Below are 26,730 nucleotides of genomic sequence, written 5' to 3'. Positions count from 1 at the left end.
TGGAGGAGCAGAAGTCTGAGCTCAGTCTTGCAGGACAAACATAGTTCTAAGGCAATGCTCACATCTTGCCTTCATCTGTAAGTACCTTCATGCTTTACTCTGAAACTCTGAAGGTGACTGCGCCTGAGGGGGCTGTATCTTAGAGCATTAGTTTGTACCTTTCTAGAGCCTGCGAAACGGTGAGCCCATAGTGGATACTTCACAAGTATTTGCTATGGAACTGTCACTTTTGCAAAATACAGATACAAAATATATGAGAGTAACGATTTTGAGCATAATTTCTGTGACAATACGAAAGCCGTGATACCAGTGAGATGGATGAAAGACACTACATAAAAGAAAATGTACTGAAAACTGTCACTTAGCTGTTGGCTTTTAAAAAGGCAGATACGGAAAAATAATTGTGGAGTTCCCTAAAATAAAATCTTAGTTAGTAGCATATGCAACAAAGTTGCGAGTGTGTAATTTTAAAGTCTCACAGCAAACAAGCAAAATCAAGTTAGAATTTTATATTATTAACTTGTGATGATTTATAATTTTCTGTCTACTTTTACAGGTAAAATCCCATTATAACAAATATATAGAAACGTATCTTTGGAAGGTTTGTGAGCTTCTTCCGCTATTCCAGGGAATGGTTCTCAGAAACTAATTTATGGATCTTAACAAATTCTATATAAAAATTTTTGAACAAGGAGTTTGTATGATCCTAGGGTCCAATAACAGTCATTTCCTACATGAAAAAAAAATCTTTTTTTGTTACAAAAATAATTCTGGAATCTAATATGTTTAAAAAATATCACATTTCAATGCAATTTGCATCCTCCTTAAATAATGCAAATTAACACAAGAAATATACCCAATATTACTAGTTCTGGGAAAGATTGAGGGCAAAAGGAGAAAGGTATGACAGAGAATGAGATGGTTGGATGGCATCACTGATTCAAATGGTCATGAGTTTGAGCAAACTCAGGGAGATAGTGAGACAGGGAAGCCTGGCATGACGCAGTTCATAGGGTCGCAAAGAGTCGGACATGACTCAGCAACTGAAAAACAACAACATTACTAGGTGTCATACAGCTGTTAATGGTATCACAGGCATCCTGATCATCTGTTTCTGCCTCAACTCTCATTATTACTTCCAGCCTCCAGTTATCAACATCAAATGAGACGAATAACCAAATTAAAATATAATTAAAAGAAGAGAGGGGTCTGGGAGCAGACATAAAGATGACAGGGAGGGACTTCCTTGGTGGTCCAGTGGTGGACTTTACCTTCCAATGCAGGGAGTGCAGGTTTGATTCCTAGTTAGGGAACTAAGATCCCACATGCCTAGCGGCCAAAAAACCAAAACAGAAAACAGGAACAATATTGTAACAAATTCCATAAAGACTTAAAAAATGGGGCGCATTAAAAAAAAAGGTGACAGGGAAACCAAGAGCTTGGGGAAAGGTTTTATACTTTTGGTCAAGGGCTGAAACCCATATACTTCATTCTACTTAAAAATCTGTTAAGTCAAGGCATGTGGTAAGCTCTGCTTCATTGCCAGGTGTGAAGATTTGAAAGTTTCAACGTTTTTAGCAATATATTTGATTTTGCCAAATTTCAGTAACATCTGATTTGTTAAATCCATAAAATTTGCTGTATTGGGATTTTACCTGTGTGATTAATTTCTCACACAGATTCAAAGCAACCACAACACACTCACTGCAATGGAATCGTTTTGCTTTCAAAATCTTCTAGCAGTAGGTATTCCTCTCCTTCTTCAGAAACAAAAGATGACCCTTGGCTGGTTTACAATCACATAAGAAATGGAGCAAGATCACCATTTATAAATCAGTGACATCTGTTAAGCAAGTAACACTGTGAGTCCGTAACAAAGACTAAGACCCAGGAGACAGATTTCCAAAAAAAGCCATGAAGGCATGAGTGTTCTTTGCCAAAAAATGATCAACAATGTGTTTCTTCAATAAAATCTCAATATCAGAAATCATTAGCGGAGGAACATCACCCTGAAGTGTAAGCCTAAGAGATGACCTTCTATAGATGGTTTAAGCCTTCAAATCAGGGTTAGAAAAGTTTCAAGGTGAGAGGCCTCAGTGTATGCACGCACAGGCACCACACGTGGTTTACCTGGTGGGTTCAGGCTTCTTGCTTTGACAGTTGATTAGCAAGAGGTAGTCTTGAGGATCCTCCTGGATGCCAAGGGTTTCCAGGTGTGGTGGAAGGCTGATGAGCTGATAGGGAGGCGGGGCAGCAGCAGCAGAGGCACCCACCTGGGAGGACGGTGGTGCGGTGCTTATCGCCAATGGTAAATCGGCTGGTGCCTGTAAGGAGCTGCCAGGTGCTTTCACAGGATCTGCAAAACCCAAGTGTGGCCATCACTGTCCATCCCATCTTAAGGTTTCTTTAACACAGCTCATTGAAAGTTTGGGGGTAAATCGTTTAACACAGAGGACCTGGATAAACTAGGACAAGGTCAGTTAAAATTTGTACCATGGAAATGGTAATGCTGATACAGAAAATTATTGGTTCTCGTTAAAAGAGATCTGAAGATAGGGCTCTTTCTTCCAGATGCTCTTAAAAGAAACAAACAAACAAACAAAAAAACCCCATGGCTGGGAATTCCCTGGCGGTGCTTTCACTGCTGGGGCCTGGGTTCAATCCCTGGACAGGGAGCTAAGGTTCCAAACGCCACCAAAAAAAAGCCGCAGTTAACACTGCTTTGAAGACTTTGATTTTGAGGCTATTGGGAATGGAGATGTTAGCACAAGTAGCGGCAGATTTTTTTCCCCATGATAATCAAGTGGCAAAGCCAACCTTTCTAAGTCAAGCCAGCCTTCTAAGGAGACCCACTTTATTATATGGAATCTACAGGCACGTGATGCTGTATATACCAGGGCCAGCTCTTCTCCCCATGTTTATTGTGCTGTTCATTCTTTTCTTTGTACCTCTCAACTGACTAGGGAGAAATATGTCTAGTTCCAGGATTCACATTTAAGGAAACAGCTTTTCCCTCAGCTCATAGCCTTATTTTCCATTTACTGGATTTCTGTAGTACTTTCATGCAAAAGCAGTCAGCAGAGAAAGTAGTAATTTATTAAACACTTAACTGCATTCTGAGAAGACATGTGAAAATAGCTAAACTGTGTAATAAGTTATTTGAAAACAACTGGAAAGCCTAGAAAAAAAAAAATCTCACTGTATTCACTGACAGCTATGGAAATTATTGAGGACCCAGGAGAAAAACTCTCTGTTAGTCTGGTTAGCAATACAAGGCTATAAATCCAGGGAAAAAGGATAAATGCTCATATTCAAATAAACAAATCTGTTTATATTAGAACAAAAAAGGCTGGGTTGAAACTGAGATTTTTCACAATAGAACATTACCTAAAGATGCTAAAACATGGTAAGAAGACTTAAAATGTTCTACAGAATAGAATAATAGGCAGGTTATTTGGTCTATCAATTCCCTAGGGAAGGGCTACACGTCTGCTCTCCTCTGAATTCTACAGAGTAAGTCCACATGCTTTTGATGAGGTCTTTATGTATTCAACATTAACATCCACATATGCACTACAGCCAGGATTAAGTAACTCATTTCAAAACTCTTCTTCCTAGGCAGAGAAGCTCATATCCTAATGGTAAAGCCTGAATAATAACATGCGAGTATTGTATCTTTCACCCCGGATAGCTCAGTTGGTAAAGAAACCGCCTGCAATGCAGGAGACCCTGTTCAATTCTTGGGTTGGGAAGATCCGCTGGAGAAGGGATAGACTACCCACTCCAGTATTCTTGGGCTTTCCTTGTGGCTCAGCTGGTAAAGAATCCACTTGCAATGTGGGAGACCCGGGTTCAATCCCTGGGTTGGGAAGATCCCCTGGAGAAGGGAAAGGCTACCCACTCCAGTACTGTGGCCTGGAGAATTCCATGGACTGTATAGTCCATGGGGTCACAAAAAGTCAGACATGATTGAGTGACTTTCACTTCACTTCACTGCCATTTTTGGGCTTCCCAGGTGGCTCAGTGGTAAAGAATCCACCTGCCAATGCAGGAGACGTGGGTTCAAGCCCTGGGTTGGGAAGATCCCCTGGAGAAGGAAATGGCAACCCACTTCAGTATTCTTGCCTGAGAGGAAATCTCATGGATAGAGGAGCCTGGCGGGCTACAGTCCATGGGGTCGCAATGAGTCAGACATGACTGAGTGACTTTCCCTTTCAATTACGATAGGAATTCATTCATTCATTCTTTCTTATTTATGAAAGGCCAGAACAGAAGATGGTGGAAAAATAAAACATTCCAACATTTATATGAGATAATGCCATAATTTCATGAGAACTCATACGAACCTCATCATGTCTGATGTTGGTTATAAATAGTGTTTCTAACAAGCCTCATGAAATTTTTACTGCTTTGATTCTGTTACAAATATAAAGAGATTTATTCAAGGGGATTTAAAATGCCATAGATTTATCAGTGACTCAGAGGAAATCCTCGTGGAGTGTTCAACTTCAGAGAACTATGAAAAATATTTACCCTTTAGAGAGCTTAAGAAAAATACACACAACACTGAGGCGAGAAAAGCAGCAGAGAGATCACAGAGTAGTTGCTGCATCCCATGTACCCTCAAGGGTGTGTTTACAAGTCTATTTCACATACTTCTTTCTTTTGCCAGAGATTTGGTGAAATTGTACAATCCAGTTCAGTGTTTACTTCTGCCCAAACAAAATCAAACCAAACCCAGCCAAAACATTACTTGTATCAAACAGTATGAATTCTAGTTTTCCACTGTAATTCCTAAAACAACTTTTCCAGGTGGTTGTTTTCATAGACACACTTTTCCTATAGCAGAAACTACACTGGATGGCTACATACTAAATGAACTGAGTGATTCATCTTTAGTGGGAAAACAGTCACCCAGCTAAGCAATCAGTTTTGTCTCGCCTTGTTTTTATTAACACAATGGGACTATTTCATTTTTAACCTTCCATTTCTGCCACCTGTGAATGATGCAAGAGTCTCTCAATTTTCTGGAAGGAGGATGGGGATTGTTCACAATAAGTGGCAAGAACTAGAAAGAAACTTCCATTATGTTCACTAGCTAGCTCATGGAAGAAAAGACCTTCAAACAGCCGTGAACAGCAATCCCAATCGTTCCAAAAAGCATTAACGACTTGGGACTCAGATAATGGACCGTCTTCAACGTTTACTGTTTGGGATGACTTTACTCATGGTAATTCGACTATATACTCAAGTCTGCATATTTCAATGCCAGTATGGTGGTGTCTAGATATTCTATAACAGATTTCTAGCCAAAGTTAACCAACTGGTCTGAAAGAAGAACCTTCCTTTGACCTTACAAAGACATGGGATTAGCCCCCACTCGACCCTATGAGTAGTTGAGCAGACTGTGTTTATCACTTTCTGCCTCACTTGGGTTTCTGACTTACTGATCTTTCTAAGTAATACCAATATCGTGTTTCTGGGAATCAAACAGCAGCATAGGGTGTGCTTCTGTGTGTAAAATTATTTCCTGTCTCTTAATTCAGAAGGCATGAAGAGAATCATTAGCATGTAGTAAAGGCTTAATAAGCTACTGTAGCAAACTCTTAGTTGAATTTTACTTAGAAAGCTCATAAGGACTGCTAAGTCTTAACAAGTTTTCAGTGAACAGGAGTAGATTGTTCTTGAGGAGAACCACAAGTAATAGATTGGGTCACAGGATGCCTACCTTAATGCACAGATTTTTTACCTTTCTGCACATTATGGTTTCTGGAACCATAATGCTCTGGAGTAAGTGTTCCTCACACAAGACGGGATGGGGTGCCCAGATAATGCCTCGAAATATTCAAAATAATATATTTTTTAACCAAACATGTGCTTAAGCCCAGGGAAGCAATGACACTCTTTCTTATTGGTAAGGGAGAATGTTACAAAACTGACATGACAAGACCCTCTGAGTTTGTAACTACTGACATACCCTACCTGAGCAAGTGGTGCATACATGCTAAGTCACTTCAGTCGTGTCTGACTCTTAGCAACCCTGTGGACTCTGGCCCCACCAGGCTACATGGGATCCATGGGATTCTCCAGGCAAGAATACTGGAGTGGGTTGCTATGCCCTCCTCCAGGGGATCTTTCTGACCCAGGGATCAAACCCGTGTCTCTTATGTCTGCTACATTCGCAGACAGGTTCTACGAGCACCACCTGGGAGGCCCAAGCATGTGGTAATAAAATAATTTACAATATATTCACACAGTGGTGGGCTACATAGAATGTAGAACTCCGCATGGAACATGGGTGGATCTCACAGACTTACTACTGGAAAAACGTCAGACTCAATGGTTTTATTTGTATAAACTTCAAGCATAAGCAAAACTATAGTGAGAGAAGCAAAATAATGGTTACATTTGAACTTCTTCCTGTGTTTTTACAAGGAAGACGCATGAGAAAACATTGTCGGGGATTGGATTTGTTCCATTTCTTGGTTTGAGTGGCGGGTTTCACAGATTTCTATTTCTACATCTAGATACAGAATGGATAAATAAAACTATATTGAACTGTACACTTTAGAACTGTACTTTTCACAGTAATTAAGTTATAGCTGAGTAAAAGAATAAATAAAAGGAAATTTAAGTCCCCCAATTAAGAAGCAGTGCTTTGCAGAAACGGGAGCAGGTGCATATCCTCACACATTAGTTTATCTACTTTCTAAAAGCAGGACTATCAGACAATCACATTACTTTTTTTAAAGCCAGTATTATCCAGGCATTTTGAGAAAAGCAACTCAACTGATGAAGAGGCAGTTTTCTACACATGCACCTGAAATGAGACCAGGAGCCTTTGCGCCAAGCTGTGTTCAGCCCTAAGGCTGAGTTTCCTGGCACTTGTTTAGCAGATTTTATAGCTTCCACCTCAGTGTAGAAACAAAAATAAAACTGCATATTTCCAAGAAAAACAAAAGAAATTAGTTTCTAAGTCTCCAGACTACTAAATAAAAGCATTTATAGGAACCACACACAGTGCAATGAGCTAGAATTGAAAAACAGATTCAGCCTGCCAGCATTCTGAGTATTCAATAATAGCAATGGTCACCTGGGGCGGCGGAAATAACATGGTAATGATATTTTGAGAGGTTCCTGGAATCAAAACACAGGTCAGATTTTTCCCCTTTCCTTTTGTTTTCAGGGGAAAATTAGTTATTCTCCTAGGGATCAGGGACAGTTATGTTCTCAGACTGTAATAAGCATAGTCTATTTCTTTTCACATCTACTGAAACTAGTTACAGTGAAAAATCATTTTGTGTTATTAATTTTAAGCCAAGAGTGGGAGCAGGTTTGGCTGTCTGGAAAGGGAAGAGCCCAGGGCTCAGGGGACAGATCTAGGTAAAGACAAAAGCACCTATTATTTCGTGAGTGGGGGTGAGATCTATCTGGAAGCATGAGAGTATAAAGCAGGTAATAAAGTTAATGGAAGAACAAAGACATTTTGATATTTGCCTTGTCATATTCAACTGTATAAATGTGATCACAAAGGGTAACAGTAGTTCTCTGTAGTTTAGAATTTGATACAAATCTTTAAAGATCAGAATTTTTAAAAAGGCATCTAGCAAAGTCAGCTACTACAAATGAATAGGGGAACACAGTGGTTGGCTTTAAAGCCTTTTTGCAGTTTTGCTGCTGTGCATCAAAAACCAAAATTATGGAGCAAAGTAAAACTATTTGTGTGGATCCTTGATAGGACACAATGAAGACTGCTCATCTTTCACTGATTTACTCCAAGAAACTCAAGTCTCCAACACAGCCTAGTAAGACATTTCTAACTGTGGTTATTTGGGAGGTGGCCAAGATGAATTCGTAAAATATCTAAACTGTAGAATTGAAAAAATAAACACAGATGAATTCAGATATAGCTCAGGATCTAAAATTTAAAAGTACTGGCAAATTGAAACTCTTAGGGACTTGCTTTAATGAACAGAAAAGTCATTTGTGATTAGCATAGCTATTCTTGGTAACCAACTCAGCATATATACATCAAATTTGATTAATCATACTGAATTTGATTAATCATACATTTTCTTACGACCTCTCGCTTCATGGATACTGTGAAGATTACAAGTTCACAAACTGAGAGCTTCACTCAAGACAGATACACTTCTAATCTGTTTTATAAGGATTTGAGTTTTGCTACTGAAAAGCTGGCTTTCAAGTTTTGAAACTTCCCCTTCCCTATACTAGGAAGTTTACGAAGTGAAAACAGGCATTGTAACCGATTTTGACTACTAATGCCACTGAAACTGTTCCATTAAGGACAAAAATTCAGCTCTCAGTACAGTATCAGTTATAGTCACAGAGCCATTTATAACTACCTAGGCTTTTCCTGGCCCTCCTGAGACAAAATCAGCTGCTTTGCTTTTTTTCCCGTTTAGCAGAGCACCTATCAACCTGCATTATATTTCCTAGTATTTGCCCCTCTACTACTAGACTGGGCTTCTGAGATGGTGCAAGTGGTAAAGGAACTGCCTCCCAATGCAGGAGACTTAAGAGTCGTGGGTTTGATCCCCTGGTTGGGAAGATCCCCTGCAGTAGGGAATGGCAACCCACTCCAGATTCTTGCCTAGGAAATCCCATGGACAGAGGCGCCTGGTGGGCCACAGTCCTTGTGGTCACAAAGAGTTGGACACAACTGAAGTGATTTAGCATGCATGCACTCCTGTAAACTCTATGAAGGTAAGAAGTGTATTTACACACTCTCATGGTATCACACTTTAAAATACATGTATACTTTTATATATTATATAATACATTATATAGATTATACTAATTATACCAACTATACTAATATAGATTATATATTAATATTTTAATATATACTGAAGTATGACACATAAATATAAACATATGTACACACACACACACACACGTGTATAACTTGTGCCATGCTGTGCTAAGTCATTTCAGTTGTGTCCGACTCTGTGACCCTATGGACTGTAGCCAACTAGGCTCCTCTGTCTATGGGATTGTCTAGGCAAGAAGATTTATCAACTGTAATGAATTATTCTGGGTATGAATGCTCTCTCATAAGATGCTCAGTTCTCTGCCTATAATACTTCATCTGTCTGTGTCCCTAACTAGTCACCTAATATATATTGGTTGAATGAATGCCCAAAGCCTAGCAGATCCCTGGCAAACTCAAATAACTGGGTATATTAATGTATCAGTTTTCTCAAGCAGACAAAACTTACCCACTTCCTCGAGCTGACTGGGTGGGTGTTCATCAAGTTCCCAGATGATAAAGACCATTCTAAGGTGGACACATAAACCAGACTCTATGCCTTCACACTTGTAAAGCTAATTTGGGATACCTGAGCATTAGACATTCTCATCTGGGGGGTGATCAACTCTAACCACCCTATGAAAGTGCTTCTAAAAAATTACGCACTCACGTTCCTTGACTGAAGAATGTACTAAGAGGGCACTGAATATCCTTTGTTAACTAGGAGAATTATAAAGAAAACAAACAGAGAGACAGAAGAACACCTACTGGAGTCTTCAGATCAGCTGAATCTATACCAATGGAAACAGAAGTCTGACTTCATATCCCCCCAAACAAATTCTAAATTGAAAAGGAAGCAGGTTAAAGAACAACATCGGCACAAAGACTATACAAATACTTAAATTATTTTAGCTGACAAGCCATTATACAGTGCAACCCATGTGGTGTCTAAATAAATCATTATTACTGACTGGCTGTTAAATAACCATTAAAAAGAGAGCCATCTTGTCCACTGGCAGATGACTGGATAAAGAAGCTGTGGTACATATATACCAACGGGATATTCTTGTGGACACAGTGCAGGGAAGGAGAGGGTGGGATGAGTGGAGAGAACAGCATGGAAACATACGCATTACCATATGTAAAACAGATAGCCAGTGGGAATGTGCTGGATGACTCAGGGAGCTCAAACCAGTGCTCTATGACAACTTAGGAGGGGTGGGATGGGATGGGAGGTGGGAGGGAGATTCGAGGGAGGGGACAAATGTATATATACCTATGGCTGATTTATGTTGCCCTGGTAGCACAGACGGTAAAGAATCTGCCTGCAATGTGGGTGACGTGGGTTCGATCCCTGGGTTAGGAAGACCCCCCTGGAGGAGGGCATGGCAACCCACTCCAGCATTCTTGCCTGGAGAATCCCCATGGACAGAGGAGCCTGGTGGGCGCAAAGAGTTGGACATGACTGAGTGACTAAGCACAGCACAGCACATGGCTGATTCATGCTGATGTATGGCAGAAACCAACACAATATTTTAAAGCAATTATCCTTCAATTAAAAATTTAAAAAATATATATATACCAAAAAAGAATTTGAAAAAGGATAGATACATGTATATATATAACGGAATCACTTTGTTGCACACCTGAAACACATTGTTAATCAACTGTATTCCAATATAAAATAAAAAAAATTTACATAAAATAAAAAAATAAAAGATACATTGAATTAAAAAAAGAGCCATCTCATTTGTGACTTCAACTTCAAAATCCTCCACTGTACTCAACTATAGATCATGTCTGCAAGCAAGAAAGGAGCTTAACTGGATTAAGAAATAATACCCATGGGTCCACTTGAACTGGGAACAATATTCAGTAACTTTACAAAAACAACCAAAGCTTTAATTCCATATGCGCAACAATTTCTTGAGGCTTTTAATCAGCAGAACTCTGTTGAAGTGCTCTGTGTCATTAGCCTCCTGTCTAAATCAGTCACCTCCTTCCCTTTCGCAGTGCAGTTTTCTCTTGAGCATTCTGGAGCCTCTCAGCAGGGGGTTCCCCACTCCCCACTGGGCCAATCCCAGTCCTAGAAGCCTCCTGCTCCTGGGGGCTGCCTGGCCAGAGAGGAAACAGTGCTGACCTGAGCTAATTGGAGATGATGACTGTTTCACTTCGGTCCAAATCTTGATGTTGATTGTTAATACAATTTTTCCACCCGTCACCAAATCTCCAGTGCTCCTCAATACATGTATTTGGAAATGCACACTTGTCAACATGAGGATAACCATGAAGACAATAGGGTCAAAGACCTTGGGCCACCTTTATTTCTACTTTTGGACTCTGCAAACCTAAATTAGTACTGGAGTCCCCTACATGGGTTCTTAGTGTTTGTTTTAAAAAGAAGAGAAGTAGAGAAGCAGACAAGGAATATTAAAGGTCAGGACAGCTACATAAAAGCACCCAAAGAGGAATTCCACTTGTAAAATTCTTCTTGAGGTCTTTAATCACTCAGTTCTTCCAGGTTGTTGTTCAGTTGCTCATTCGCATCCAACTCTTTGCAGCACCATGGACTGCAGCACTCCAGGCTTCCCTGTCCTTCACTGTCTCCTGGGTTTGCCCAAACTCATGTCCACTGAGTCAGTGATACCATCCAACCATCCCATCCTCTGTCTCCCCCTTCTCCTCCTGCCCTCAATTGTTCCCAGCATCAGGGTCTTTTCAAATGAGTCAGTTCTTCACATCAGTTGACCAAAGTATTGGAGTTTCAGCTTCAGCATCAGTCCTTCCAATGAATATTCACAGCTGACTTCCTTTAGGATGGACTGGTTTGATCTCCTTGCTGTTCCAGGGACTCTCAAGAGTCTTCTCCAACACCATAGTTTGAAAGCAACAATTCTTTGGCACTCAGCCTTCTTTATGGTCCAATTCTCATATCCGTACATGACTTTTGGAAAAATCATAGTTTCTTCCAGGACAGGCACCCAAATATTAGATCCTTAAGAAAGTCTTCCCTTGCCTCTGTCATTCACAGCCCTCTTCTCCAACCAAGGAGGAGTCTACTCCCCCTCTGCGTCCTTCCCTAGCCCCTAAGCCTGCAGGTTCTGCATCCCTCCTTCCATTCATGTAGACAGAATATGACTTCCTTCAAAAGCCTCCAGTTCACAGTTGGGCTTCTCTAAGAAGCTTTTCTTCACTGCCTCTGTTTCCAAACTCAGGTCCTTCTTCCTCCACATGCTTTATAGGGCATTTGTGTTAAGTAAATTGAGATGTTTTTTCTTTTTCATCATGTTTTGTGACTGATTCTCAATTTTCTTTTCATAGGTATTGATAGTCACCTTGGCTATTTCATAACTCCACAGTCCAATATAGTTTAAAAATAAGTCCTGTGTCCATTATTAGATGAATGGATAAAGAGGATGTGGTGTTTATATATATATATATACACACACACATAATGGAATATAATGTATGTATTATATCATGATGTGATATGATATACTGTAATATAGACCATCAATATAATATATATAATGGAATACTACTTGGTCATGAAAGTCATGTTGCCACTTGCAATAACATAAATAGACCTGGAGGGTGTTATGTTAAGTGAAATAAGTCAGACAAAAAAATACAAACACTTTATGATATTAGTTAAATGTGGCATTTACAAAATGTTACAGACTAGTGAATACAACAAAAAAGAAGCAGACTCAGACATAGAGATGAAATTAGTGGTTACCAGTAGGGAGTGGGAACGGAGAGGGACACAGTAAGGGTAAGGGACCTCAAGAAAAGGGCATTAAGAGATTCAAAGGGGATTAAGAGATTCAAACTATTATGTATAGAAAAAGTTATAAGGATATATTGTACAACACAGGGTATATAGCCAATATTTTATTTATAAAGAGCATACCCTTTAAAAACTGTGAATCATTATATTGTACAGCTGTAACATATAATACCAGAGAAGGCGATGGCACCCCACTCCAGTACTCTTGCCTGGAAAATCCCATGGATGGAGGAGCCTGGTGGGTTGCAGTCCATGGGGTCATGAAGAGTTGGACACGACTGAGTGTCTTCACTTTCACTTTTCACTTTCATGCATTGGAGAAGGAAATGGCAACCCACTCTCCAGTGTTCTTGCCTGGAGAATCCCAGGGATGGGGAAGCCTGTGGGCTGCCGTCTATGGGGTCACACAGTCGGACACGACTGAAGTGACTTAGCAGCAGCAACATATAATACTGTACAGCAACTATACTTCAATTTAAAAAACTTTAGAGAGTTAAGTCGCATGAAAATGTTATTTTAATAGGTTGAAATATCAAGTATCAGCAGTGTTAAGGTTTAACTTAGTATTTATACTGGAACTCAAGAAACACTTTTAAATAAGTATGCCTTCCTGTCATCTTCAGGACATTATTTAGACCCTGCCCCGCAATGATAGTCTTTCTTTCTAAAATTTACATAAAGTTTCTCTCCAGATATTGAGAGGTGTGCTTTTTCTACATGTTGTTACTATTATAAAAAATATATTGTGTAACTGAAATAACAATGAATTTTATAATGGCTTTTAAAATGCAGTAATAAAGGAGAACTCAGGGTGCATCACAAAATCCTGAACTTAACTTACCTTCTTCTGTAGGATTAAACCCACAGATGTCACAAATACAACGAACCCACTTATTCATCTCCTCCTCGCTGTCGGCTACCAAGTAGAAAATCCGGTCAATGGTGTTGATATCAAAAATGTAGCTGTTTTCAAACTCTTTTTTGTTAAATGTCAATCCAGCATCAACTTGCTGACATAAATTTAAATCAATAATACGGATAGGCTTCTTGGCGTGATCATTTTTGTAATATTCCAAGACATCTGGGTCTCCAGTTAAACGGCCACTGCGTAACACAAACCATCTCCTCTTCCATGCCTAGGAACAAAACAAAAATATTCACCCAGTGTTAAGCTGAGAGAGGTTTTTCAGATGCACATTTGTCAAATCAAATTTACAAGATCATTGACTAGAGAAAGTCACATATGCTGTTTTGTTTTCATAGAATAAGCTACCATTCCTGCCAAGTTTACTGGTGTCTCCTCAATTAGCTCAATAATCTGTGTGTATACACACTTATTGTTCTCTATCATCTGATAAAGTATTAGAAGACATTGATTGATATTAGAAGACATTTACACTGACATACTATCAAGTCAACAAATCAAGAAAGATTTAGTTTTCATTAAATATGAAAAAGTAAATGGTGCTGGAAAACCCGGATATCCACCTGCAAAAGAATTACAACCTCACCTTATATTATACAGAGATGAACTCAAAATGGATCAAAAACCTAAACGTAAGAGCTAAAACTATAAAACTCTTGGAAAAGCACATGGGGGAAGCTTCACAATGTTAGATTTGACAATAAGTACTTGAATATGATGCTAAGAGCATAGGAAAAAAAAGAAAAACAGATAAACTGGATCAAAATTTAAAACTTTTATATTTTGAAGGACATGCTCAAAGGGTGAAAATGCAACTCACAGGATGGGAGAAAATACTTGCAAATCATATATCTGGTAAGACATTAATGTCCAGAATATACACAGAACTCCTACAACTCAGCAGTAACAACAGAAATATACAACTCAGTTAAAGAAAGGGCAAAGGACTTTCATATTACACCTAAAGAAGCCTAGAAATTCTTTCACTATTACCCTATTTAACCTCAACATTGATCAAAAAAAAAACAAAAACAAAAAAACAAAAAACAGAATCAATTGTCTGAAAGAGTTGACTTCATCAGTTTTTAAACCCAACATCTCTGCCCAGAGACAAAATGAAGCCTTACTCTTCTGTGACGGTCTTCCTGAGTGGGCAGTCAGACCAAAAGGAGGCCCATTTTAGCAAAATTCAAGTTACCTACTAAGAGTCATTCTCTGCTCTAGACTGAACATACAGGGTCAGACGACCAGGAAGTGGAAGAACCGAGAAACGGCAACTTATGAACCCCAAGGGAATCAAATCTTCTTCATGGACACTGTCCACTTCTGTCCATCTGGAGAACATGATGCGGCACCAGTCTCATCTCAGTCCCCTAGTTCTGGAAAAGTGTAACAAGACAGAGTATGTCTCTTCCGGTGATAACTTGCGGGTACTGACAGCTTTATGCTTATGGCATGTTCAGAAATTTTTTTCATAGCAGTATATGAGTTTGGTGCTCTACCTACAGTCTGTTCAGGCTTCCCAGCTGGTGCAGTAGTAAAGACTATGCCTGAGAGTACAGGAGACATGGATTCGATCTCTGGGTCAGGAAGATCCCTTGGAGAAGGAAATGGCAACCCACTGCAGTATTCTTGCCTGGAAAATTCCATGGACAGAGGAGCCTGGTGAGCTCCAGTCCAAATGGGGTTGCAAAGAATCAGACATGACTGAGCAACTGAGTGTATACACACAAATACACACGCATGCACACACACACACACAGTCTAATCAGACAAAGAATGTTCATGACATTGGTAATATAACGTAGGCCAATCCCCCTTCCCCAATTATTATTTGTTTCTTCATTAACATATAGATCCCTTTATTTAAAAAAATCTACAAAATTTATAATCACTAAAAGGAATACTAGTAGTGATATGATATGGTCTCTCTCTATTTTTTCTTTTGCAGAAGTTGGCAACTGTAACACAAAAGGCATGACAGTAGCCACTAAAAACTGCTTTATTTTATCCTGAAAAATACATGCAAACCGAGAGGAGGACTAACTAAAATCCACATAAACTTCTCCAATAGATGTTTAGTCTCAGCCTCCATAATGACCACCTTTCTTTAATAAATTCTGACACGAGTTAATTTTGACTTGTAGTTCATTGATGGAGTCACAGCTAGGAAGCTGTGGCAATTCTCTGAGGCAGAGAAAATGAAAATTAAGGGACTGGAGTGGTGCAAAAAGCAGTTCATTTGGTCTATAATCATTTGGATAACTGTACTAATAACTGAATTAACTAGGGTGATAACTTCAGGTTTTAACATTTTAAAAGATTCTTTAAATTGAATTCACCCAAGAAAATGTAGATATATTAAGAACTAAGTCAATGAAATAATCAGTCCATAAGTTATTGATTATACTATAAATGACATGCTAGGTGCTTGTGTGAAGAAATGATAGGAAATTGATGATTTCTTCTCTCCAAGAATCTACTGGCTATGAAGAAAACACTCATCATACATGCAAATATTTGAGAATACAGCAACTCTAATAAAATATACGCAGGACTACAGACAGAGAGGCCTGGCAGGCTACAGTTCAAGTGGTTGCAAAAGAGTTGGACCCCATGACTTAGCAACTCAATAACAACGAATTGTCAATGGACAGGCATTCCTTCGTGGAAAAACTTATGCAATCCTTTAATAAGCAGATCAAGTAGAAAAATCACAAAGACCTAAAATATTATATCTGTACTTCTTTAATATCATCAAGATTTAAAAAAAATATTTGGCTGCACTGGGTCTTAGCTGCGGCATGCAGGATCTTTAGTTGCGGAGCCCAGACTCTCTAGTGTGGTGCACAGGGTGAGTTGCTTCCTGGGCATGTGGGATATTAGTTCTCTGCCCAGGAATTGAACCTGTGTCCCCTGTATTGCAAGCTGGATTCTTAACCACTGGACCACCAGGGAAGACCCTATCATCAAGATTTTGAATTAATTTCTCAGTTTGACTGCAGCTCAAAGTTAAAAGCAAACGATTAGTGTCCGGAAGAAAGCAGTGTTGGAGTTCTACAGATGTTTTAGATAATACTGAAAAGTTATAAAGTGTTAAATTCACGTGAATTTAGCACAGGATTCTGGATTATAAAAATCCATTCATAAATCTATTTATTTCAAAATAAATAAATATCATCTCTTAGTAAAACTCATGCCCTCATGGATACCTCCTTATCAAGCAGTAAGCTTTAAAAAGGGAGAGACAAGAAAAAGGAAAACACAGTACTATGTCACTTATCCAGGGCCATCAAGGAATCATATCTTTTTGTAAGTGATTTCTCCAGATGGTGAAAGTTCTGTCTTTAAATACAGAAATGACTTTTTAAAACTTTAATGTGGTTGGTGCAAGGAAATCTTTCTAAAATGCCTTACTACATAATTCATTGAACATAATTCATGCATCCCCCAATGACTCAGACTAAAGATCACAGGCATCAATTTCTATACTGTACTTCAGTGCAGCTCTCAGGCTGTAAGACGTATGCAGAGTTGTGTGTTATTTGCTCAGTCATGTCCAGATCTTTGCTACCCATGGAATGCAGCCTGTCACACTCCTCTGTCTATGGAATTCTCCAGGCAAGACCACTGGAGTGGGGTGCCATTCTCTTCTCCAGGAGATCTTCCTGATCCAAAGATAGAATCTGGGTCTCCTGCATTGCAAGCAGATTCTTTACCATCGGAGCCACCAGGGAAGCCAGTATGCAAGGTTATCTGCCCCTATACTAAATGCTACAATATTGCTGTGCTTGTATAGTCCATCTCTAAATTCTTAAATACAGTCATTTTATTTTTCTCTTTAATCAGCTGTCCCTTCTCCTGCTAATCATATGATTTCTGGATGCCCAACTGTCTCCTGTCTCGGGGACTTTGCACATGCTGCTTCCTAAGTCCAGAATCTTCTTTCCTCTCTTTGCCAGGCAGACTTTGACCTTTAGGTTTCTCTTTCTTGACCACCCTCAACCCACCACTCCCCAGTGTACAGTAGGGCATATTTTAAGGATCTCATCACTTAACCTATGTAGTGATTTTTATAATTCTGTGATCCAAGTTTTCTTTGTATTTCTTTATTTAGTATCTAACTCCCCAAGCAGACTGTAAAGTCTGAGTAGACTGTGACCATGTCTATTTTATTCGCCATTACACACTCAATGCATAGCCCAGGGCCAAGTACTTAGAACTATTTATACAATAAACAGAATTCCCGTAAGACTGTGAAGTTGTCACAATTTTCAGACTATTAGATTAGATATACGGGCCACCCTGAATAGAAAGTCATGCTTTCAAAACCTCTTCCACCTGAGAAAAAGAGCTCCAATGCTGAATGTATACATAATAAAGTAGGCACAACTGAACTTTGCCAAAACACAGGCACAAAACACCCCGGGAAAATGACACAAAGAGAGAACAGTGCAATATGTCCCTTTGCTACAGTTCACGTGTCACTCTTGGTCATCCAGTTGACTGTAGCTCCCCATCCATTTCTATGTTTCCCTCTTGAAATGATACTGTTAACATGTAAAAGGCCCTTGGAAATGAAAATAAACAGCCAAGAAATGAGCAGCAATGAAGCTCGGGGCACTAGGCAGATTGGGCTAGCAATTACAGAGGCCGAGAAGACATTATCTAAGAGATGAACCCTTGCAGCAGGAAATTACAACATGAAAACACAGAATTTAGCCAAGCAGCACCTGCCACTTATTTATTTATTTTTAACATGGTCCAAATGTGAATGTTTGTCTCAGTCACAAAATGAGTCACTCTCATTGAATCTGGCACAGATTAAACTGGAAAACAAAAGCAATTACATAAACTACACACTTTAATAAGGCAGATACAAAGGTTCTCTGGATTAGGGTACAAAGCACAATTTAGCCACAGAATAAAGCTTGATGCTCAACAAGAGAACTGACATCAGCACCCTTGCTAATCACAGCACAAAAGCTTCTCTATGTTTTGTCTGAGCACAAAATGGGTCCACATAAATCAGTCTTTGTTATCTGAAAATATCTGGGATTCTTAAAGTTTGCCCTATTTTTATCCTTGCTGCCTTGGTAGCCCCGGAGAAAACTGTACATTGCCTTACCAATTCTACACTGCAGTAACGGACAAAAAAGGACACTTTTTTTAGGAAACACTCAAAGCCATTTTAAACAAAATATATGTGAAAAATCATTTTACCCACTGGCTAACAAGCAGGTGTGGTTAAGGGAGCTATGCAAACATTTATTTTGTTGTCATTTCCTACATGCAACAGTCAGTTCAACCTGAAGTTGAATAAATGATGCGTTAAAATAAGATTGCATCAGCAGGTCTGCATTTTGAAGCATAACAGTCTGATGCCAGTGTCCCATCTCAGGGTTTCAAGATTAAATCTGGCTTCTATATGAAAATCAAAAGAGAACAGCACAGAGAGTGCACAGATCCCAATGGACATATATTTACATCAGACGGTGAAAGTAAGTATCTACAATGCTTAGAGTACTTCCATTGCTTTTACCTATCCTCTATATTCGGTGACTGACTGCAGGATAAGCCCAACTCTCTCTGGCAAGCTCTCCTAGCTTTTGCTATCTCTCCAGCCCCACTTTTTGCTGCTCTGCCTTTCAACTGCATTGGAAATACATGCAGGTCCCTTAATACTCTACTTCTGTACTGCCTCTGGCCCTGATACATTCTGGCCCTTAGCACATAATCCATTCCTAGATTTAGCTCAGACTTTGGGAAACCACCCCTGAATGGCCCCCTCCAAGCTCTCCATTTCCCCCTCATTTCCAGTTACAGAGTTTGACATCCCTACAAGTCAGCTTCTTGAGGTCTGGAGCCACGTCCCAGCGAGGTGCTCAGGCAATGGTGAATATGTCAAAGGAGACACGGATAAAAATACGGAAGTTCTCACACTCTCTATGCATTATAGGGATATTGCTGCTGCTGCTGCTAAGTTGCTTCAGTAGTGTTCGACTCTGTGTGATCGCATAGATGGCAGCCTGCAATCTTCCCAGCCCATTTGCAATGGGGCTGAGAAGAATTATTCAGGAAAGACAGAGGTGCATAAACCATAAATTCATCTGTTTTAAAACTCTACAGCTATGAGAGGTTTTCTTGTTGTGTTTTTTTTTTTTTTGGCCACACCATGCTGCATGTGGGATCTTAGTTCCCCGACCAGGGATAGAACCAACAGCTTCTGCACTGCAAGTGTAAAGTCTTAACCACTGCACCAAAAGGGAAGTCTCAGCATAGGGCGTTTCAAATGCTCACCAGGTGATTCAAATGTGTTCAGGCAGAATTAGGCTGGTTTTTGAAAGAGAATTAAGCAAACAAACAAGTATAGAGGTTCTTTTAAAATTGTATCTAATTCCTTCTCTTCTCAAGCCTTCTACTGCCACCAAAGCAGTTTATCTGTTCTCTCCTCATTTTTGTCCAGTATTTACCCCACTAGAGAGTATATTTGAACTCCTTTCTACTATTGGAAACCTAACCATTCTTCAAAGTTCTGTTCAAATCTTTCCCTTGTCTTGCCACCCCTGCTCTCAGGAGTCTTGGCCAAAGTCTTCTGCATGGCTATGGACAGCTTAGAACCATCTGTTATCTTGTCATTTTCACTGGTGGCTCAGGCGATAAAGAATCTGCCTGCAATGCAGGAGACCTGAGTTCGATCTCTGGGTCGGAAAGATCCTCCGAAGGAGGAAATGGCAACCCATTCCAGTATGCTTGCCTGGAGAGTCTCATGGACACAGGAGCCTGGTGGGCTACAGCTATCTTTCTATGTACATTTCCAAATGTTTCAAATACTCATGAATTATTTTCCCAACCTGACATCCAGTTCTTTGAAAGCTGAGACCATTCCTTACATTTTTTTTGAGTCTGCTGTGGAGAGCCAGTGAACTTAAATGAAAGAGAGAAAAGAAGAAGTCCACTGTTGTTATTAGGGTAGCCCAAACTCCAACTTCACAAGTCGGTGTACAAAACCATACTTATTATAGATCAAAACAATACTTACCCTCCCTGCCTCTCCAGCCAACACACACATTTTGCTGTTTTCAGTCTAACACATCCTCTTTCTCTCACCCAACGACCCTACTCTGCCTTCAAGAGTTAGCTTAAGATCTCTTCTTTGCAGCTTTCCTCAGCTTGCTCTGAGTTAAGGCACCTGATCGACTTGCTCCCACTTCTCTGGGCTCCCAGCACACAGGTCCTAGGCAGTGTGTTCCCTTCAGGTGGTTCACAAAGGCCTCTAATGACTCCATCCAGGTCTGCAGGTCTGTCACAGTCCCTGAATCCTCAACTTGACCTTGACCAGACAAGCTGAAGAATAGCACTTTCTATATTCTCGACTCAACCGCCCTTCCATCACGAAACATCACCACTGTAATTTTACTAACCCACTATTATCCTAGGAAATTGGTGGAAAAAAAGAGTGGAACTTTCTTATTCTGAAATCTCTTAAAGGGTATTTCACGACTGAAATTTAAGGAAAGAAGGTCACAACTGTGAATTCAAAACTTATGTATAATCTTAGAAATCTGTAAAATGTTAACAAAGATAGGTATTTCACTAAATGAAAATGCTGTTTTTTAATAAGGGAGGTTTTAATCTAAACTTCACCAGGAGGATAATGGTTAAATAAATTTCGAGATATAGATACAATAATAAATTGATGCAAAACATTTAAAAAGTGAGACAAATCTGTACATATGAAAAATGCATGCATGCTCAGTTGCTAAGTTTTGTCCAGCTCTCATGACCCCATGGAGAAGGAAATGGCAACCCACTCCAGTGTTCTTGCCTGGAGAATCCCAGGGATGGGGGAGCCTGGTGGGCTGCGTCTATGGGGTCGCACAGAGTCGAACACGACTGACATGACTTAGCAGCAGTAGCAGCAGCATGACCCCATGGACTGTAGCCCTCCAGGCTCCTCTGTCCAGGGGATTTTTCAGGCAAGAATACTGGAGTGGGCTGCCATTTCCTTTTCTAGAGGATCTTTCCAACTCAGGGATCAAACCTGTCTCTTGCAGGTGAATTCTTTATCACTGAGCCACCTGGGAAGCACATATATGAAAAATACTCACAAGGTAATTGTTAAACTTAAAAAAAAATAAGCTACAGAATTGTATGATTTCATTTTGTCTGAAATGATTGTGTGTATGTATAAACTATGTTTAGAGAGCAGGTCTGGAAGGAGATACACCGGAAGTGTTAACTGCGGTCATTCCAGGAATAGGGTTGGGAGGGTCAGACCAGTTTTATATTTTTATTTTATATGATTTTGTGTCTGATTTTTTTTCAAGGACTTTCCACTCAGTACTCTAATAATTTTAAAAATATTACATGTTTTAAAAGCTTACGCTTCAAAATGTTCTAAAAAAGGATGCCTATTAATTAATATTTTAAAATCTAGGAATGATGTACATAAGACAAAAGAGCTTACATCTGTATGGAAATGCATATTCCTCTTCATATTCTGCAGTTAGTGAATAAATTTAGCCTTTCTTTTAAATATAGAATTCCAGGATACATCTGGAGAGACTGAGTCTTAGTCAGGAAACAGCTTAGACAAAGTATAACTACTTTGTTTTAAAAACTGGAATTTAGAGGGTTAAAAAAAAAAAAGGAAAGTTGGAAGTACTTAAAATAGAGAAACAAATTTCTTCTCCCAAAGTCTGGTGGTCTTCTTAATATTCTTACAATTTTAATTTATTTGAAAAACCATGTCTGTAAACAGTCATATACTTAGATATTCAAATATCTAAAATAAGCACTTTGGGAATTACTTTTCCTATTAAAAACATTAACTTTCCATAATAATAATACAACTAGGATAAATAAAATAAAGAAAAACAAATTAGCCATGAAGCAGGGACAAAAGAAAACCATTTGCTTTAAAATACTTGAGTTGTTTTCCAGGAAGCACCATCTTTTCTCATAGTGCAAAATAAGGAAAAAACAGGCTCAGTGGAAGTTTCCACTCCATTGGCTCTGTCATTAAGATCATCTGTTCCAAACACACACAAGCCTAAAATTTCCTGTTTTCAAACTATTGCCACCATCTTCTAGCCTAGTGTTATCTGTGCTAACTTTAGCTTAGTAATATAAACAAAAGAATACACCAAAAATAATGCAAGACAATGCCTAGAAGTAGGCTAACAACTGTGCCACAAACTTCTTAAATAGGGGTTTACATACAGTGTCTGGACAAAAACAAATTAGCTAGACCTAAAGTAGTTTCATAATAGCAAACCTAACAAAAAAAATAACAAAAATCAAATTTAACTCAAACACTATGGTAGATGGAAAGAAATTTCAGGGAATTTTAAATGATTAATGAAAGTGCATCTCATTTACTTGTTGAAATCATTGCTAAACTGATGCCTACTTCAAAACTGGTGGAAGTCCTACATTAAAGGAATAAACAAAACAGCAATGACAAAAACTCCCTGATATTTTATAAACACAAACTAGTTCTTACACCTTTTGGGATCATTAGACCACTCTGCGAATCTTATAAAAGCAATAGAACCTTTTCTTTAAAAAAGACACATAAATAATATCTCACAGTTTTAGTGGTTCACAGGACCCCTGGGCCACATGATAAGAATGCTTGAAACAGGACTTCCCTTTAATACTTCTTACTTCAAAGAAGAGTTTGATATGAGACTTTGGACCCCAGCTACGCACATTCATTTCTAAAATTCCACAGGAAGGTAGGTCACCTCTCAATACAGAATGGTGGGGCAGGTTGAATATATATTTTTACTTGTGAATACTAGCTCATCTCTCATATTTCCAAGTGTACAGGTTATCGGACACACTAACTCTGTGGGTTTCCGAGGCTTCCTCATCCTGATGAGGAGGAGGCTGAGAGGCAAGAGACTGGCTAACAGTAGATGCAAGATAGGCTTGCAACGTCCTGTGTGGCTGGATGAAGGCTTGAACCTGTACTGGGAAGAAAGACCACCTGCCTTGGCTTTCATTTCATCTCACCCTTTTCCTGTGACCAAGTCCTTTAAGAGTCAGTGTGCTCACATCAGGGTGTGATCACAGGACAGTGGGGTCAGGGAGTCCACCTCAACTTCCGGAATTAGCCTTCAGCCTGCCTTTGCCCTAGACGAAAAGTATTTGGGAGTCCTATGCTATCTGGTTAGCTGGAGATTTAGAACGGCAGCTGTAGTTACTTACAGAGCAAGTGTATCTTTTGTATATCTCCCTAAGAACCCATGGAAGCAGAGGTAGCACAAATGTCCAGATTCCTCCCAATTTAGCTGAAAACAGCAAAGGTACCATAAAGGACTGTGAGCTGCAAACACGTCCAGAGTCATCAAACCATTCATTTCATTTCTAGGAATCTCACTAAAGGCAATAATGCAAAAGACAGCTAAATACACAGGGCATCCAAGCACTCAGAACAATGTTGGTTATATGAACAAATATTTGAAACAATCTAAATATGCAACAATAGGTAGGGTGACCAACCATTCCAGTTTCCCCAGGACCATCCCTATTTTCACAAGTCAAAATTCCACATCCCGGGAAACTCCTCCATCCTAAGCAAACCAGGAAGCTAACTGGTGACAGTAGGAAATTGAGGAAATAAATTAAGATACGCTTCTATGAAGGAGTCTGACACAGTCATTAAAATGATGCCTCTGAATGGCATTTTAAAGATCCCCCTCCCCCATGGTTTGAAAAATTTCCAAACACCGAGAGGGCTTGGCCAGGAACTAATCTTTTCCATTTTGGAGTAGCTGGAATCTGCTGTGAAGGGAAACTGCAACTCCTTCCTGTCTATCAGTACCTTCTCTGGTGCTCGTCACCTGCTCCAGGTGAAGCTGACTGCTCCAGGGTATCCAGAGCACCTGTGCAAATTTCTATTCAAGTAAGCTTCTCCTGACTGTCATGAAAACCTTTGAACAGCTGTTTCCTACCCAAGACCTTGTCTCATTTCTCTTCCATCTAAGTGCTTAGCAGAGTGCACAGTAGGCAAGGATGTGGTGCCTTAAAAGACCAGCGTGACAGCTGTTACCTCAACAAATGGATGAATGACTCAATGTCTCTGGGTGACCCTGAAGATGCTGTCTCTGCTCTTTACGAACCCAGTCTCTGCATAAATTAATGCTATGCCAGACCAACAGTGGGTCTTCTTATTGCTGTAAGAGTTCAGCCACAAATCCTGTCAAATCTCCTCCTCTGCAAGGTTCAGTCAACAAAAAGTGAAACCACTTAATCAAGATTAAGTCAATATGAAACCATATGGAACCATGCCAGTGTGCTACAATCCAGGAACCACAACTTCAGACAAGTCCCTACAGTATTGAGATGTCTACGTATTTTAGTTATAAAACATTTATGTTAGTGTATTTAATTATATATACAACTAATTCTCCTATATGTTCAACTTTGGGGGGTGTGTGTCTAATGACATCCCTGTCTCTGAGGGTAGGATGTAGTATCAATAGGAAAATAAAGGCAACAAGCCTCGTACTGTGAAGAAGTACAGTAAAAATGGACATGTTTAAGTGAAGAATAAGATGTGAGAACTTTAAATTTTGTTGTTTCGGTGGTAGGAAATTGATATCACCTCTGAAAATCACCAGATTTTCTAGCACAGATACAAATTCTAAGTGCAGTTTTAGAGCAATGCTGTCCAACAGAACTTTCTGCCATGAAGAAAATGACTATGTTGACCATCACAGCAGCTACTAGTCACGTGCAGCTACAGAGAACTTAAAACGTGTCTGGTGCAACTCAGGAGTGGATTTTCCAGTTCATTTAATTTAGCCATGAGCGTACTTGCCATCATGGGACGGTGCTGCTTTAAAGTCTATTTCTCCGACTTGAGCAAGAGGCAATACCAACTGCTAAAGAGGTTGCAGTTCTAAATAAGAAAACCCACAACGAATGTTTAAAATTGTGAAATGTTACTGTAGGCTGCTGTGCCTGAAATGCTAACAATTATGTGAATATGTTTCCTGATTTTACTGTGCCCCACAAATGCATGTCCCCTGCATTGTTTTTGTTAATATTATTCTTGGGAAAAGAACATGCTTGCTTAAATAGTGACTTTTTAAAAAAATTTAACACTAATAACACTTTGAAATTAAAAAAAAAAGTTTATCTTCCATAAACCCAACAAGTGTCTAAACTCTTTCTTGTTTAGCTATTCAATTGAAAATTAATAATTAATTCTGGAAAAAAGCTAGCATTTTTAGTTTCCAGCAAAACATACAAAAACATTCTCCTTTTCTCCCCTGCTTTGTACTGAACAGTCACAATTCAGGATAAAGTAAAACACTGCTATTTGGATGACACTTCAGAAACAACACTTTCACATTAAGAAGCAGAGGAGAAGCATAAAGTGGTACAAAACAAAATTCCAATTTCCATAATTACATTTATCTTGAATGAGCCAGAATAATGCTTTGTATAATTTTCTTCTTAACATGAAACTCAATCTAAAGCTTCCGGAACAAAAGATATGTGGCAATGAAAGGCTTCCTTGGAAAGGCATACTTCCAAAGAGATGAATTATGCATTCTGGAGTCATTGACTATAAAGCACATTAAGTTCAGGAGGCAAGGAAGAAGAATCTCACCCAAAGAGAAGTAAGCACAAAGCTGAACATGACACAAAAATTGCTCCAGAGATAATGAATGAAGAGGATCTTGGATGGGACCATAGAAGACTGAGCTCGAGTGTTGACAATGATGCTCTCCCCGCTGCCTCCCTTCAGTGATAGAAGGGAGCATTATCCTTTGCAAAGACATGATTCTTTGGGGGAAAAACACTTTTTAATTCATGTGACATCTAGATAATCATCTTACCCTGTAAGAAAAGCTGTTGATCATTTACCTCTCTTTTTCAACTAATCAGCACCATCTTGCCCGTTCTATGATGTCTTGGCCCTCAAAACAGCCCAGCTTTCTTTTTTCTGTCAACTTTCCATCTCCCTCTATACCACCCAAGTCTTATAACCTTTGACCAATAGGAAGTAAAAAGGGAAAGACCAGAAATCTCTTCAAGAAAATTAGAGACACCAAGGGAATGTTTCATGCAAATGTGAACACAATAAAGGACAGAAATGGCATGGACCTAACAGAAGCAGAAGATATTAACAAGAGGTGGCAAGAATACACAGAAGAACTGTACAAAAAAGATCTTCATGACCAAGATAATCATGATGGTGTGATCACTCACTCACCTACA

At 39.3% G+C, this 26,730-nt stretch overlaps 1 protein-coding gene across 7 annotated transcripts in view; it reads right to left on the bottom strand.

Annotated features, from left to right (window-relative positions):
• The window catches only part of GAB1 (GRB2 associated binding protein 1), a 127,347-nt gene that overhangs the window by 23,130 nt on the left and 77,487 nt on the right, over positions 1-26,730 (bottom strand). For 5 of the 7 annotated variants that reach the window (XM_006053802.4, XM_006053801.4, XM_006053804.4 and 2 more), the window contains 3 exons: positions 13,405-13,699; positions 2,131-2,356; positions 1,706-1,786 (listed from right to left, as the gene is read on the bottom strand). In XM_006053802.4, coding sequence (XP_006053864.1) covers positions 1,706-1,786; positions 2,131-2,356; positions 13,405-13,699 — 602 coding nt within the window. The remainder of the gene's footprint in view (positions 1-1,705; positions 1,787-2,130; positions 2,357-13,404; positions 13,700-26,730) is intronic. The other 2 variants (XM_006053803.4, XM_006053805.4) reach the window with 1 other exon arrangement.

The sequence above is a fragment of the Bubalus bubalis genome, chromosome 17 (genome assembly GCF_019923935.1).
Source record: "Bubalus bubalis isolate 160015118507 breed Murrah chromosome 17, NDDB_SH_1, whole genome shotgun sequence".
Classification (NCBI taxonomy): domain Eukaryota; kingdom Metazoa; phylum Chordata; class Mammalia; order Artiodactyla; family Bovidae; genus Bubalus; species Bubalus bubalis.
Note: the sequence above shows the minus strand (reverse complement) of the source record. Positions and strands in the feature narration are given on the sequence as shown.